Consider the following 16,493-nt stretch of genomic DNA (forward strand, 5'->3'; position numbering starts at 1 on the left):
GCATGGGACGGGCTGCCGGCGGCGGAGGTGGAAACAATAGGGTCTTTTAAGAGACTCCTGGATGGATACATGAAGCTTAGAAAAACAGAGGGCGATGGGTAATCCTAGGTAGTTCTAAGGTAAGGACATGTTTGGCACAGCTTTGTGGGGCAAAGGGCCTGTATTGTGCTGTAGGTTTTCAATGTTTCAAAGAAGGATCTGGCTAAGGTAAATTGACATGCAGAAATGTAAAGGAGCAACTAGTAGAGTCCATAAGAAGAAAAAGGTGGGAAATCAAAACTCACTGGCTGATTAAATTGTTTAAAATAAACTGAAGAAAAGGAGCAAGTGACCAATAATAGTACAAGAAAGAATCAAGCTAAATATTATAGTCTGCACCAGATAAAAAAAAACAGGGTGATTGTAAACATTGAATATCAGTTTGGCAACTAACCCAAAGAAAATTCAAAAGTTCTCTAAGAGCAAATTAATCCTAGAACCATTACCAAAGCAGCAGCAAGGCTGATTAGACACTTCTAGAAACCCACTGTTGAAGGCAGCAGGCAAGCTTACATCACTAAGTCATTATTTACATCGGTATTTACTGAGCAAAAGGGCATTTATAAGCTACAGTAAACCTGCTCAGGATATTGGATGCAACAGAAGTACTGATTCAGGTGTATTCTAAGCTGTGCAACAAGAATATATTTTCAGAAGAGATAAAGCTGGTAACAGCAAATCAATTGCCCTAATCTTAGTAAAGGGAAAGTACTAAAACTTAATAATCCAGGAGAAAATTAACAGCCAACCTCTATGAGCACAGACAAATAAAGAAGGAATGGCACAGATTTGTGAGCACCATATGGGGCTTTGATTAACAATTGATTTTCTAAAATGAGGTAGGAAAAGGATGGATAAGGACGCCGCAATTGATGTGTAAATGGATAAACAAAATGTATTTGAACACCACATATTAAGCTTGTTATAAAAATCAAAATCCAAGAAATAAAGGTGGTATTAAAAAAACGAATACTAAACTGAATAAGGAGAAAAAAGCTTTTTCCCGGAGTGTAAGTAGCAATACAATGAAGATCTCCAAGGTTTCAGTACTTAGACATAAAATTACAAACATGACTCAGATGCAATGTGAAATTTTTGAAATTTGACGATGATGAGCAACACTGAAGTACGACAAACTAAAGAACTGGCAATAGGCTTCAGAAAGACATTTATAGGTTGGCAGAACTGATTAAAATAAGATTAATGAGAATCAAATTGAAGTGAGGTACTACATTTTGTAGGATGACTTTAGAGATATGATACACATACAAAGGAGGAGAAAGAAGGGAAGACATGAGGATGATTGAGAGCAGGACAAGTAATATATACAGGGCCCTGGGATTTATTTATAATCCTGAGAAGAGTCTGAAGATCAGATTATGATGAATTCACATAGAACACTGAAATAGTTTCAGTTGGAATACTGTACCCAATTGTCAAAGTTCTGAAGTTAAATATATGGTTTGCTAAAAATGGTTTCACTGATGAGCAATCAGATTACCATTGATAGAACAATAAATTTAAAAGAAATTGGTTCCTTAAATTATGAAGATTTAGCCAATGTAAATAAAAAGAAACCACCAATGGCTGAAGGACCGCAAACAAAGGGCACAAATGTAAGATGGCTGTCAAATGGACAGAGGAGGCAAACATGAAAGTACAAGAGTGACTGAATTTAGAGTGCAGTGACTTGTAGAGTGTGAGTGCAGATTGAATGTAAATTTTCAAATGGGAAGTAGGAAATAATTTGAAGAAAAAGGTTGCAACTATTTGGGCAAAATGGGATTAGAGCACTGTTCCCTCGAAACTGCATGGGTGCATAAATGAACAGTAACTGAAATGCTCCTGTTCAATTAACCCTTTTTAGATGAGCAGCAGGTATTTTCTTTTATATTATGTTAGTATAATTTTGAAATCTGTATTAATAATGTGATAATGAATATAATCCATAAATTTTCTAAATAATAAACATCCTTTACTTTGAAACATTTTACTTCAATATATTTGGTGCAATAACTTACTTCCAAGTTGTAAAGTATGATTTCTACATTCAATGATTTTTGCTAATGAGTTGGAGAAGAACCATAACTTTTTTGTCTTTTCTTCTATTTCACACCTTTACTCCTTTACTCCTAAAATTTTATTTGCAATTTGCTAAATTGAAATTTTATATTTTAAGTTTACTGACTTCACACTAAATTCCAAACGTGTCATATTTTCATTAAGCACACATCTTGAATACACTACAGTTGAATACTAATATTAAATCTACTAGTGGATTGTTTCTTAGATACTGAAATAATTTTATTCAGAGTCACCAGTTAAGTGCCTCTATTTCTTTGCAGGCAAAAAAATTTGTTAAAATCATTGTCACTGACATATTTAGTAGAGCGAATTCACAGCTGAAATACTCAGTGTACCAATTGCCTTAATTGGTACAAAATGGCAATATATGATTATACTCAACTTCCATGTCTGCATCACACTTTTCAGAGGTATGGCAGCAGCAATATTTATTTCCTAAAATCTGGAGCTCCACTGGGAAATTAAATACTTAAGATTTATTCTGATATAATCAGAACTACTATAAGTGTATCTTACTTCTACCTTCATTAGTGGTTTCCATACAGTATGATCCTGAAAACTTGTCCGAAGCTGTTGTACCGACCTGGACAGACTGTGCAAACACCTGGGAATGGAAGTCGGGAAAGTAAACAAATCTTCTTAAAAGTAAGTATACAAATGTTTATGACAAACGATTATCCTTCTTTTGTACAGGAGAATAGAATGATCAAATATTAAAAACGCTATGATTATGCCAGATGGGCACCAGTGTAGTTATCCTGTAATTAGGACAGGATTGAAATGGGGTTACTGGAACAGCTTGGCTTAAAGGACCTATTCCGCACTGTATCTCCAAATAAATGAAATTATATAAGACACACTGATGTTGATACCTGAAGCAGCCAAACATAACAATTTATTAAAAACAGACTGATGCTTATCAGTAGCAGAAGGCTGGTTTGGCAGACAATTAGACAACCCCTGTATTTTTCTTTTTGGAATCGCAGTCTATATTGCTAATTTTTTTTTTAAAGGTAAAACTGAATGTCACTGAAGATTACTGAATTACTCTTGTTTTGTGGCTACCTGTAACCAGATGAATCTCAAAGTTGTATAATTTATACATACTTCCATAATAAATGTACTTTGAACCTTTTGAGAACTAATTTATAATTGATTTAGAAACATTCACAGGAATAAACTGACACAAACAACCAGAACCAGTTTTCCCCACCTCCGAGTGTTAAATGTAACAAATAAAAACCATAGATAATATTTATTATAATTTCCTGAATCCACTGGATTTAGAGACAGTGAAGGATCAGAAGGTAGCTAATATCATGCCTCCCAAATAAATAAATGAGAACACAATGAAGTAAAGAAAAACAAGCTGAATATCAATAGTGTAATCATTGTAACAATAATATATAAGGGAAGAGTAAATGGTCTCTTGGGAAGATGAACCGATTGGGAATATTCCTGAGCCTTATGATAGCTGGATTTTACAAAACAATATTTCAGACAATGAAGTTACAATAACAGAAGTTGCAGTAAAGACTACAAGTATTGTTCAAGAAGTGTATAACTGGTCACTAAGGTTCAGCAAACTCTGTTGAAAATGAGACCAAAAAGATATTAAAATGGTGCACTCATTAATTTATAAGGATTCCGTGCTGGAAGTTGCCACGAGAAATTGAGAAAATTGGAATTACTAGCAGTCTTTTCAGTTAAGAGAATAGCTTGAAAATTAAGGGCCAAAGAATTGGATTAAAAATAGAATTGTCTACATGGCATGCAGTAATGAGTGCTTTCAATGTTGGGTCCCTACTCTGTACTATATAGGAGAATATATCCAGGTTAATAGGTAGATAGCTTGGAAATACTGAACATTCTGTAAACAATATAAAAGCTTGACTAATCTGTTGGAGTTCTTTGAGGGTGTAACAAGGATGTTAGACGAGGGTAAGCCAGTAGATGTTTTGTACCTAGATTTTCAGAAGGCATTCGATAAGGTGCCACATAGGAGATTGGTGAGTAAAATCAGAGCTCATGGCATTGGGGGCAGGATTTCAACATGGATAGAAAACTGGTTGGCAGATAGAAAGCAAAGGGTAGCAGTGAATGGGTGTTTCTCAGACTGGCTGGAGGTGACTAGTGGGGTACCACAGGGCTCTGTATTGGGACCACAGCTCTTTACGATTTATGTCAATGATTTAGATGAGGGCATTGAAAACTATATCAGCAAGTTTGCTGACGATACTAAACTGGGTGGCAGTGTGACATGCGAAGAGGACGTTAGGAGAATACAGGGAGACTTGGATAGGCTGAGTGAGTGGGCAGATACTTGGCAGATGTCATTCAATGTGAATAAATGTGAAGTTATCCACCTTGGAAGCAGGAACAAGAGGGCAGAGTATTGTCTGAACAGTGTAGAGTTAGGTAAGGGAGAAATGCAAAGAGACCTAGGAGTCCTAGTTCACCAGTCAATGAAGGTGAATGAGCAAGTGCAACAGGCAGTGAAGAGGGCAAATGGAATGTTGGCCTTTGTTACAAGGGGAATTGAATACAAGAGCAAGGATGTTCTTTTGCATTTGTACAGGGCCCTGGTGAGACCACACCTGGAATTTTGTGTACAGTTTTGGTCTCCAGGTTTAAGGAAGGACATTCTGGCAATTGAGGAAGTGCAGCGTAGATTCACTAGGTGGATTCCTGGAATGGCAGGGCTGTCTTACGCAGAGAGATTGGAGAGATTGGGCTTGTACACGCTGGAATTGAGGAGATTGAGAGGGGATCTGATTGAAACGTTTAAGATAATTAAAGGATTTGATAGGATTGAGGCAGGAAATATGTTCCAGATGTTGGGAGAGTCCAGTCCCAGAGGGCATGGATTGAGAATAAGAGGTCAGTTATTTAAAACAGAGTTGAGGAAGAGCTTCTTCTCCCAGAGAGTTGTGGAGGTGTGGAATGCACTGCCTCGGAAGATGGTGGAGGCCAATTCTCTGGATGCTTTCAAGAAGGAGCTGGATAGATATCTGATGGATAGGGGAATCAAGGGATATGGGGACAAGACAGGGACTGGGTATTGATAGTGAATGATCAGCCATGATCTCAGAATGGCGGTGCAGACTCGAGGGGCCGAATGGTCTACTTCTGCACCTATTGTCTATAATATCAATAAAGGAACATTAATCTAACTGGGAAATATTAAAAAAGGTAATGACTGAAGGTTCCATAATCAGGGGTTATGAATAATTAAAAGGAAACCCTTCGGTGTGGAAAAAAATCAAAAGTTAATGCAATTGGACCTTCATTAAAATAATAATACAATAACAACAAAATATAAAAGTGAGTTACCCTCTTTTTAATTTTGCAAAGGCTCATCATACATTACTTGGGTAGTTTTGGCACTGGGATTGATTTACTAACTTAAAAAGAAATTCATCAACTCTTCAGCAATACCCGAGTCAAAGAGAGCTACTAGAGATTCTGAAAACATTGGCTTCATATGTAGTCCTTGAGAAGTCTAAATGATGTGACTGAGATGCTGGAAGCAAAGGAAACTTAAAATATCTTTCACAGCCTCAGAAAGTAAAAAGTCAATGACATGCAGTGACTTCTTTAGTGTGAAGTAATGGGGTGAATCCTATGGGTCTGGAGTCAATGGTTGCAATTACAACCATCAGCTTTCAGCCACTGAACTATCAGCAAATCTCAGGCTTCAACTCATATTATAGTGAACATGGAAATCAGACTCATTGAGTGACAGTCACCTTGCTCTGTCACTCACTTCCACATGGGATACAGCAGCAGAATCCAGAATTGTTAGGATTCCTCAGCATTACGAGGCCAAAGCTGATACTGCAATTTAAGGTCAGATCAAATGTGGCATTGGCTCAAAGACCTTAGTAACTTCAATGGAAAGTTTATGCTAGATTAGGCCAAGGAGAATGCACTGTGTTTTATATGCTTAAAACTTAACTATTTTTCTTCTTAAAGTCCACTTAATAACTTTTTCAATAATTGTAATATTTAAGAACAGCGTAGCCAAGATGTCAGTGCCTGAGTCAAGGATGCAGAGCATCTTCAAGGAATGACCTTTTCATCCAGATACAATGAGCAGGGCAAGCTAGAAGCACAAGGGCAACAACTGGGTCCAGCAAGAAAAGCCCTCTGTTACTAAAAGGAAGGTAATCCTAAACAAAAGGTTATATATTTCTAGACTGCCAACTGAATGGAAAGTCATCTGCCTTCATCAAAAATAATTTATTACTTGGAACATAAGGGTTAAGAGAAAGTAGATAGAAGATGATCAGCTTGGACAACTTGGGCCAAAGGACCCAATTCCTTGCTGTATAAATCTACACTCAGTGGCCAGTTTATTAGGTACATCTGCTTATTAATACAAATATCTAATCAGCCAATTATGTGGCAGCAACTCAATGCATAAAAACATGCAGACATGCTCAAGAGTTTAGTTGGAACATCACAATGAGGGAAACAATGTGATCTAAGTGACTTTGACCATGGAATGATTGCTGGTGCCAGAAGGGGTGGTTTGAGAACTGCAGAAACCTGATCTCCTGGGATTTTCATACACAATAGTGTCAAGTTTACAGAGAATGGTGTGAAAAACAAAAAAAAATCCAGTAAGCAGTAGTTCTGTTGAAAATAATGCCTTGATCCAGTCATTCAAACACAGAACTACGACTTACTTCTTATTTTTCAGCCAAATAATAGGTTAATATGAGCAAACATTCACATTGCAGGACAGTAAACAAGTGTTTTAATATGGGCAATAATCTGCCTTCAAAACATATTTTAACTTGTATTTTGTATTTACAAAACTGAGGAATATGTTTTGTTTAATGGAAACCTAATCAGCTAATTATATCAGAAATCTGATTTATTTCACATTTTATTATCTATCCAAAATGTCATTGGTTGATAATCAAAGTTGCAGTTTCTAATAATATGTTTATCATCAACTCAAACTAAATTTTAGACAATTAAGTTTCAATAGTTCATACCTGACAGCAGCTAACCGCACCTTGATACTAGACTCAGCTAAGCCAGTCACAATTCGGTCCATCATATTCTCAGTCTCAATTATCTAGAACAAAAAGTTAACATCAACATAAATAACCAACAGGATTTGTGACTTTAGAATTTCAATGAGGCAAAATTAAATTTAGCCATTTTACTTTACAAGATGATAAATTATTTAAGTTTTGATCAAGCAAAAAAAAGTACAAAATGAATAGTTATCAAATTTAATTTTGATCTGCAGGTGAAATTATTTCATTTGATACGATGATAAAAGAACCTTACATGGTCCTGAGAAAAGTGAAGGAACTAAACAATCTCTATCAACTCATTAAATGCAAGTTGGGGGAGGGGTGGGCAAATCAAATTGTTATATATTTTGCATTACTATCTGCCACCCTCTCCATTACTCCTAAAGATTTTGCTTTCCATTTGAGAGATATCAACAGGGTAATGAGATCCGCTGCCAACCTAAAGTCAACACATGGTCTGGCTTCATCAGCAACAATAGTTATTTTATGATGAACTGTACATACAATGATCACTGCTCATCTCCTGGGCTTGAAAATTGAGGTCAAAGATTCATCCTGACTGGCAGTTTTCTGTACACTAATCCTTTTTTTGAAATCAGTCAAATTACATATTTCAAAATCTACTTCAAAATCGATACTAAAAATTGGTTACTTTTTTAATTTCAACAGGAGAAAATCTGCAAATGCAACTTTTGTATGTGTTGATTTTTTTTTTATTTTCACACTTCAACATGTTTAGTCTCAAAATGAAAATTACATAAACACCGTAATAGTTTTGGTGAATTTAACACATCTTAAGCTTTTGGTATTTGGGAAGGGATGGAGATCAAGGATCGAGAAACTAAAGCAGAAGATTCATTGGAGGATTTGCACCAGGCAAATCTTTCCTACTATTCCATATTTAAGCCTCTCAGCATTTTTTCACCCTTGTCTTTGCAATAAATTTACCTATGCCAAGCCACAAGTAACACCTGTGTTTCAATGGCAGCACACTGTTCTCCTGTTTTTCTTGAGCTATAGCTTCATTAGTTAATCACATTATGGGACTACCTATCTCTATATTTGTCTGTCTATTCAGAACCATATATTTATCTGTTTCTCACTACCTATATTTGAAGACCCAGAAGATCTTTGATTCACTCATTTCCATATATCCTCCTTTATGATATAATTACAGTCATCTCTTGACCCCTCCATTGCCTCTGTTTTGTCATTTAGTTTATGTATCTAATTAAGTATTGGAAAGGCAGAAACCATGGACTTCAGACCTTCTCATAGACTACATACCCAAGCCACCTACTCCACCCTTCTCCACAAGCAGTGCCTGATGCTGACTCAAATTCTATGCAGTCTTGATATGTTAACTGAGCTGCCAACACTTTTTTCTCTCCATCCCCTAAAACTCCCCAATATCTGTAACTAATGCCAAAGTCTGCCTACTCCTGAAATCCGTAACTCTTCTTTTACAACCCTAGGCAAATTTATTCCAAAGTTCTCCTATCACATACCATAAATGTGGGCTTATGCACAACTCTGCCATCCATATCCTGGCCTATACATCTGTCTTCCACATGTTTAGTAGCCTACACTGACCTGGCAGTATAATGGGATCTTGTATTATAAAAGTCACCTGCAACTAATCACCTCTATGTGCTCTTGAGATCATATTCTCTGCATCTCCAAGTTCTACTACCCCTTCAAGATATCCATTTAATCCAATGCTTACGTCTTCCACAACCCCAATTAACATCGCTTCATCTTTCCTGTCTGTGTTTAAGATGGCAACATCAAATATATCTAAAGTTCCCTTCCTGAACTTCTCAGCTACTTGACCTACTTCACTTGTCCCATATCTTATGTAATTCAGTGAAAACTTTGTCACAGGGAGTAGGTAAATACATATTTATTTCACAGAAGCAAAATTTAATTTTAAATCCACAAATAAAATTGAAAGGCTTTATTCAATTTTCTAATCATCTTTCATAACCATATCCTTCCTTTAAAGGATATTCTTAATTTAGCTCAAAACATGTAACTTGGCAATCAGGGATGCCACTGCCAATACTATCCACCTCCTGAGACTGAGAGATACTGACACCTGGATTTACAATACATATAATATAGAATAGTACAGCACATTACAGGCCCTTCGGCCCACAATGCTGTACCAACCCTCAAACCCTGCCTCCCATATAACCCCCCACCTTAAATTCCTCAATATATCTGTCTAGTAGTCTCTTAAACTTCACTAGTGTATCTGTCTCCACCACTGACTCAGGCAGTGCATTCCACGCACTAACCACTCTCTGAGTGAAAAACCTTCCTCTAATATCCCCCTTGAACTTGCCTCCCCTTACCTTAAAGCCATGTTCTCTTGTACTGAGCAGTGGTGCCCTGGGGAAGAGGCGCTGGCTGTCCACTCTGTCTATTCCTCTTAATATCTTGTACACCTCTATCATGTCTCCTCTCATCCTCCTTCTCTCCAAAGAGTAAAGTCCTAGCTCCCTTAATCTCTGATCATAATCCATACTCTCTAAACCAGGCAGCATCCTGATAAATCTCCTCTGTACCCTTTCCAATGCTTCCACATCCATCCTATACTGAGGCGACCAGAACTGGACACAGTACTCCAAGTGCGGCCTAACTAGAGTTTTATAGAGCTACATCATTACATCGCGTCTCTTAAACTCTATCCCTCGACTTATGAAAGCTAACACCCCATAAGCTTTCTTAACTACCCTATCTACCTGTGAGGCAACTTTCATGGATCTGTGGACATGTACCCCTAGATCCCTCTGCTCCTCCACACTACCAAGTATCCTGTCATTTACTTTGTACTCTGCCTTGGAGTTCGTCCTTCCAAAGTGTGCCGCCTCACACTTCTCCGGGTTGAACTCCATCTGCCACTTCTCAGCCCACTTCTGCATCCTATCAATGTCTCCCTGCAATCTTCAACAATCCTCTACACTACACTATACCCAATAGTTATTTCCATAGATTGGAGGTACATTGGCTTTCACAAAGCATTTTCTAAAGATATTTTCCTCAGTCCTTCTCCACCTCATTCCAAAAAAAGACCTGAATAAAAACACATACTACTGGAGGAATTCAATGGGTCAAGCAATCAACTTTTTGGGTAAAGATGCTGAACCACTGCCCTGATGCTAGGTCTTCACACAAAACATTAACTGTCCATATTGATTCAAGATCTCTGCCTGAAACAACACTTTGTCTCCACAGATATGCACTCCCTCAATATTTATATTAAGCTTCAACTATCAAACACAAACAGCAGGTGGAGGAGGAGCTCCCTTCTGGAAAGTGATTAGAGAATTACTAGGTTTTTACAAAAATCCAGCAGCTTTCATGGTTTCTTTTTTTCTAGCTCAGCAACCTTCCAAATTTAGATTCACTAATTTACAAGCATTGACCTTAGGTTTGCTAGTCCAGATACGTGATCATGAGACCAATCTATTATTTTAAACAGATTCAAAGCATTAGTTTTCTATCCACCACACAAAATTTTGCTAAGAAAATTATACATTAGAGGATGAAGTAACATCTATTTGCTATATAACTTTAGGAAAGGCACCTAGTCCTTAAAACTAGGCTAGGCAAAGGAGTGACTAAATATCACTGTAAAGCCTTGATTCTTAGGTGAAGAATATTAAACCCATTACTCAGAAGAATATGAAAAAGAAATCAAGGGATTTCAGGTTAATGAAGGAAAATGACATTGAGAATAGAAGATCAGCCATGATCTTATGGAATGACTAGTCAGGCACAAAGTGTACACCCAACACCTAATTCTAATTCTTTCACAAAAATACCAGTTTCAATTCAAATAGTACCATCTCCTAAAAAGATATTCGAAAGATTGAAAGATATGCAAAGATAAACATCTTCAGTAATACATATTTAACTGAAAAGTTGAATGCATCTTTTTAATTCAATATAACAGATATGCATTTAGCAAATTTTTGATTAGTTTTCTATATAGTGTTTTTTGTCCAAGGATTAGACATTTCAACATTATTGTTATGTATTTTTAGAAACATGATAAATACATAAGCATTTTCAGCATTCATGAGGGGGAAAAAGAGGTAAATGTTCCTGGCCTACATTTCAAAAGGTTAAAATATCTGTTTCCAAGTATTACAAACTTGCAACATTTTTTCATAGCTTAAGCTGTCTTTATTTCAAAATTGAATCAGTTATATTTAATTTCAACATTAAATTACACCCTTAATAAGTTTAGCTCAATCTATAAATTCCATTAAATAGAAACACTGATGGCAGAATAAGAGCATTGGATAACTACAATTAATTGCACGAGGAATATCTTTAAAAATTCATAACACACTTCACAGTTTTCTAGCTAAACAAATTGGAAATTACAGTCCTTACAACATAAGGTTTGTGTATCTCTCTCTCTCCCCTCCCCTTCCATTTCTGGAATGTCCAGAGCCACAGTGACTAGGGAGAAGCAGAACCAATCTACATCTAAGTTAGCATATCTTCAGCAAATTGACTCAAATACAGAGAACTTGAGTGAATGTCTCAGATTTGAATAGGAAGACATAGAAAAATCAAACTGCATTTCTTCACTTGAAAATTAGTTCACATGATTATTACAAATCCATTTTTTGCAGTACAGTAGCAAACAGTAGCATCAGTAATCATACTACGTGCATGAAAATTTGATCATTACACACAAGTTCAATATGGCAGTGCCACATACATAAGAAATTTAAATTTACTAAAATGAAAATCCTTAAACTGCATTTCTGTTGCTAGAAGTTTCCACAACATATCAATAACCAGGAGAGTAATTCTTCTCCCAAAAATTCCCAGGTTGATATGCGCTGGTCAGCCTCAACCTGACTGGGTTTCATTACATTAACTTTGTCATCTTGGCAATATAAATACAACTTTAAAACACCTTCCATTCAAAGCAGAACTCATTTCCACATTGTGAAGTGCAGGTGGAGATCATTATGAGCCCTACAGATCGAGAGATGATTTTATTTTTTCCCTCAGCACAAACAAACGTAATTTCTCACTGAACTGTCATGGAAATAACACAAATACAAATTATAGTTGCATATGAAGTGTTTTTGCTGTTGGTATATTTTAACAATCAAGTATCAGCAGGGCATGTGCACTTCATCCACACAGTATCACCAGTGAGCAAATGCAACCACTTCTGCACAAGTAAAGCACTCAAGTGCTGCAACCACCAACATTAAAGCTGACAGCACAAGTGGTGAATGGTCACCATTATTTCCCCGAAATCCATAACTGCCTGCAATACTCTCAGTGCTGGATGTTGTATTTAACAAGATGAATCTGAATAGAGCTCATTCCATCAACCCAACTATTTCATGCTGAACTCAGAGAAGACTCCTCTGCAACCTTTACTGACTCTTTTCACAGCTTTGTGCTTCAATAAACATTTATTTAGAGATACAGCACAGAACAGGCCCTACTGGCCCACCAAGTCACACCACCTAGCAACCCAGCTATTTAACCCTACCCTAATCACGGGACGATTTACAATGACCAATTAACCTACTAACCAGTATATCTTTGGAATGTGGGAGTAAACCAGAGCACCTGGAAGAAACCACATGCTCACAGAAAGGACATCCAAATTTCTTACAGACCGCGTGATAATTAAACTCTGATGCCCCGAGCTGTAACAGTGTCACACTAAAGTGTATCCAAATATCCGTCTGAAAGATTTACCAGAGAATGCAACTACACTGGCAAAAAAAAAGGCATTCCATGCATAGCACGATACACAGTGCTTCATTACTTACTTAAGAAACAAAAGGCCTGAAAAGTGGTAGAGCTGTGTACATTTTTGAACAAGGAAAAGTGATTTTTAATCTGCATAGAGCATGTATTTGCTTCAGTGTTCACATCCACAGGAGTCAACTCCAGTCATCCTGCCATATTGTGTTAGGCTGCCATTTTCAATTGAGAATTCAAATACTTGGCACAGGGCTAGAATTCGCAGCCTTATGATATGCAGATGTAAGTGCAACCAGTGGACAACCCAGTATTAATATTTTATTAATACATTATTATTTATTAGTACTAATCAATGAAATAAACACTGTGGCTCCTCAACTGATGACTCACTATGTACCTGCCATATGGTTCCCATTTCTCCAAGCTTACCTTGGCCAAATCTAGAAAACCCAGACATCCTCTAATCTCCCCCTTCTGTCAGGCAGAAGATACAAAACCATGAAAGCATGTACCACCAGGTTCAAGCAGCGCTTCTATCTCACTGCTATAGGACTATTAAATGGTTCCCTAGTGTGATAATATGGGACTCTTGAACTCACAATCTACCTCTATATGGCCTTGCAGCTGTTGTCTGCACTTTCTCTATACTGTAACATTTTATTCCGCACTTTATTATTTTTCCCAGTTTTACCTCAATACACTGTTGTAATGAACTGATCTGCATGAATGGTGTGCAAGACAAGCTCTTCACTGGAGCTCAGTACATGTGACAATAATAAACCAATTTACCAATTTTATTTGCCAAACTGGTCCTGGAGCTGAGTGGCAGCAGGACCTCAGGAGTGATGTGTCAAAACAAGCACTCACAGAAGCCCTCTGAAATCCTGCGACAATGAGCCAAGGTAGACTTGCGGTTTTGTTGGTTGATAAAGTTGTCATTTTTTTCGCTCCAATGTTTCTGAATGTCATACATTCATAAACACTTAAAGACTACTAAATATTACATTGCAAAAATTAAAATATAAAATAACTAAAATAAAATCATTAATTAAAGGTGCAACAAAACAATTTAAAATTTCATACTTTCCCTCGACCTATAATCAAATGAGTGAGCTCAAGTCTAATTGGCCATGAAATCTACAAGTGCTGGGGAAACTCTCACGGACTCCTCAGGAGCCTGACAAATGAAGAATTGGGAAGTGGGCATACTGAAGTGAACTGGAAAGTGGTGTTCACAAGTTCTGAAAATATGCCAGCAAAGTGAACTGAGCCAAATAAATGATTATTATCAGGAGGGCAATGCATCATCAAATGGTTAAAAAGAATTTGACTTATACATTTTACATTTTTTATAAAACAGTTACAACTGCTAACATCAACATTTTTGATCATAGGCTATTACTGATAAGTGCCTGAAGGAGCTGAATCATCAATGTAGTCACATTATTAGTTATAAACCTGCATAGTGTTTCTCTTTCACACTACAAGCCCAACCTGCAATTCATTTTCAACAAGAGTTTCTAATGAAATAAAATATACTGGAAAGAAAACTGATGCTCTGAGTGGTGAAAATACTTGCAATAATTTATTTATGTACAAAGAAACCTGAAGTGCCAGAACATCAGGAGGCATAACAGCATATTGTTAAGTTGATTGTGACGAGGACGAATATCCTGATCTTGGTGGTAACAGGGAGGACAACAGAGCAAAAGAAAATGCAAACCTACAGTAAATTCAGAGATTTCATACTGCTGAAAGGATGATTCTTAAAAGAATGGTTAACTACGTGCAGTACAGTACAACCTTCCAACCAGGTTTTTATATTTATATGCGACACACCCAAAATGCTGGAGGAACTCGCAGGCCAGGCAGCACCTATGGAAAAAAGTACACTTGACGTTTCCGGCTGAGACCCTTCAAAGGGTTCATCTATACCATTTTCCATAGATGCTGCCTGGCCTGCTGAGTTCCTCCAGTATTTTGCTTTGATTTTCAGCATCTGTAGATTTAGGAAATATTCTTTCTGAAACCTATGAACAGCCTGGAAGAGCCTTAATGGTCAATATTTCAATAATCCTGTTGGTAAGGTACTCTGTAACCTAGTTATAAATGCTTAATAATATAAAACACATATATTTAATATTTCAGATCATTTAAACTATGGTTTAGCACTCATCATTTATTCTATAGTCATGTTAAGTTTATTTTTTCTTTATACTGTCAAACCTACCTAGTCATAAAAAAAGACTCATTTGTGCAGCATTCTTCATGAGCTCTGGATGTCTCAAAACTCTGTAGTCATTGATGTATTTGTGAAAAGCCTTTATCTCAGAAACACAACAACCAGTTTGTGCCTGGCAAGTTTTCATAATACCCAAGTGATCATGGCCAGAAAACGTTTTTATTTGCATTGTTGATCAAGACATTAATATCACTAGGTCACAAACAAGAGAAAATCTGCAGATGCTGGAAATCCCAACAAGACACACAAAATGCTGGAGGAACTCAGCAGGCCAGGCAGCATCTAGGAAACGAGTACAGTTGACCTTTTGGGCTGAAAACCTTCAGCAGGACTGGTCACTAGGTCACCTGGAATAGGTCCCTTGTCCTTCTTTACAATAGTACCATGAGATCTTTACATCCATTCAAGAGAAGAGAAACCTTGATTTAACATCTCATCTTAAAAACAGCTACTCTATCAATGTCACAAATCATCACCTACTGCAATAGAGTCCTCAAATTTTTAGCTCATATTTCCTGAATTGGGACTTGAAACCACAAACTTCTAGCTCATTAGCCAAAATACAATTTGGTGACAACATGACCCATGGTTTTTCAAACTACCGATGGTAATTTCTTTAAGGAATATAATGTTCTTTCACAGGTGTCATATCCTCAACTAACCATAACACTGCTACCTCAGAATCCTACAAAGTGCGTAAATGGATAAGTTATTATGCAATTTTAGAACTGTTCATAATTAAAATCAACAGGCTACATTTCACAAAAGATAACTGCAATTTATTAGGATATGAATTCCTCCATTGGTCAGGGTCGACCATAATTGTTGCGCCTCGCTGTCTATGTGATAAGCATGCCAGAGCAGTACAATATGGAGAGAAAGCTGTTGCCTATATAGTAGGTTCCACTTCACACAGCTGATGAATCTAAAGGAACAGCAAAGATCGATACAGTTTGGCACCAGCAGAGTCACAGGAGTTGCCAGTCAGCATTGAACCTCAATGTAAGACTGCCTTAGGGACTCTCACTCCAGGGTTTACTCTTGAAGCCTTCCCCATGACTAGGTATAGCCACAAGGCAGTGGAGGTTTGAGATCAGAGTTTTCCTTCACTTTGATCAGCTGCCAACAATGGCTGACAAGCCCCATTTGGCTCAAAGCGACTGGTTTAAGGCACAAGTAACCCCACTTTGCCCCTTCTCCTGTTAGTAGAAACAGTTCCGCCAGGCAAAGTAGCTAAGCCACATGTGAAAGCCAAAAGCTGGACTTAGTTGTGAGAGGCTATTTGAGATGCATGCCATTGCAAGCATTTAATAAGT

At 37.2% G+C, this 16,493-nt stretch overlaps 1 protein-coding gene across 3 annotated transcripts in view; it reads right to left on the reverse strand.

The window, feature by feature from the left end:
• The window catches only part of armc8 (armadillo repeat containing 8), a 140,189-nt gene that overhangs the window by 66,755 nt on the left and 56,941 nt on the right, over positions 1-16,493 (reverse strand). For 2 of the 3 annotated variants that reach the window (XM_059966999.1, XM_059967002.1), the window contains exons 13-14: positions 7,131-7,213; positions 2,641-2,728 (exon numbers count right to left, since the gene is read on the reverse strand). In XM_059966999.1, the coding sequence (XP_059822982.1) occupies positions 2,641-2,728; positions 7,131-7,213 (171 nt within the window). The remainder of the gene's footprint in view (positions 1-2,640; positions 2,729-7,130; positions 7,214-16,493) is intronic. The other variant, XM_059967001.1, reaches the window with a different exon arrangement.

This window comes from Hypanus sabinus, chromosome 4 (assembly GCF_030144855.1).
Source record: "Hypanus sabinus isolate sHypSab1 chromosome 4, sHypSab1.hap1, whole genome shotgun sequence".
Classification (NCBI taxonomy): Eukaryota; Metazoa; Chordata; class Chondrichthyes; order Myliobatiformes; family Dasyatidae; genus Hypanus; species Hypanus sabinus.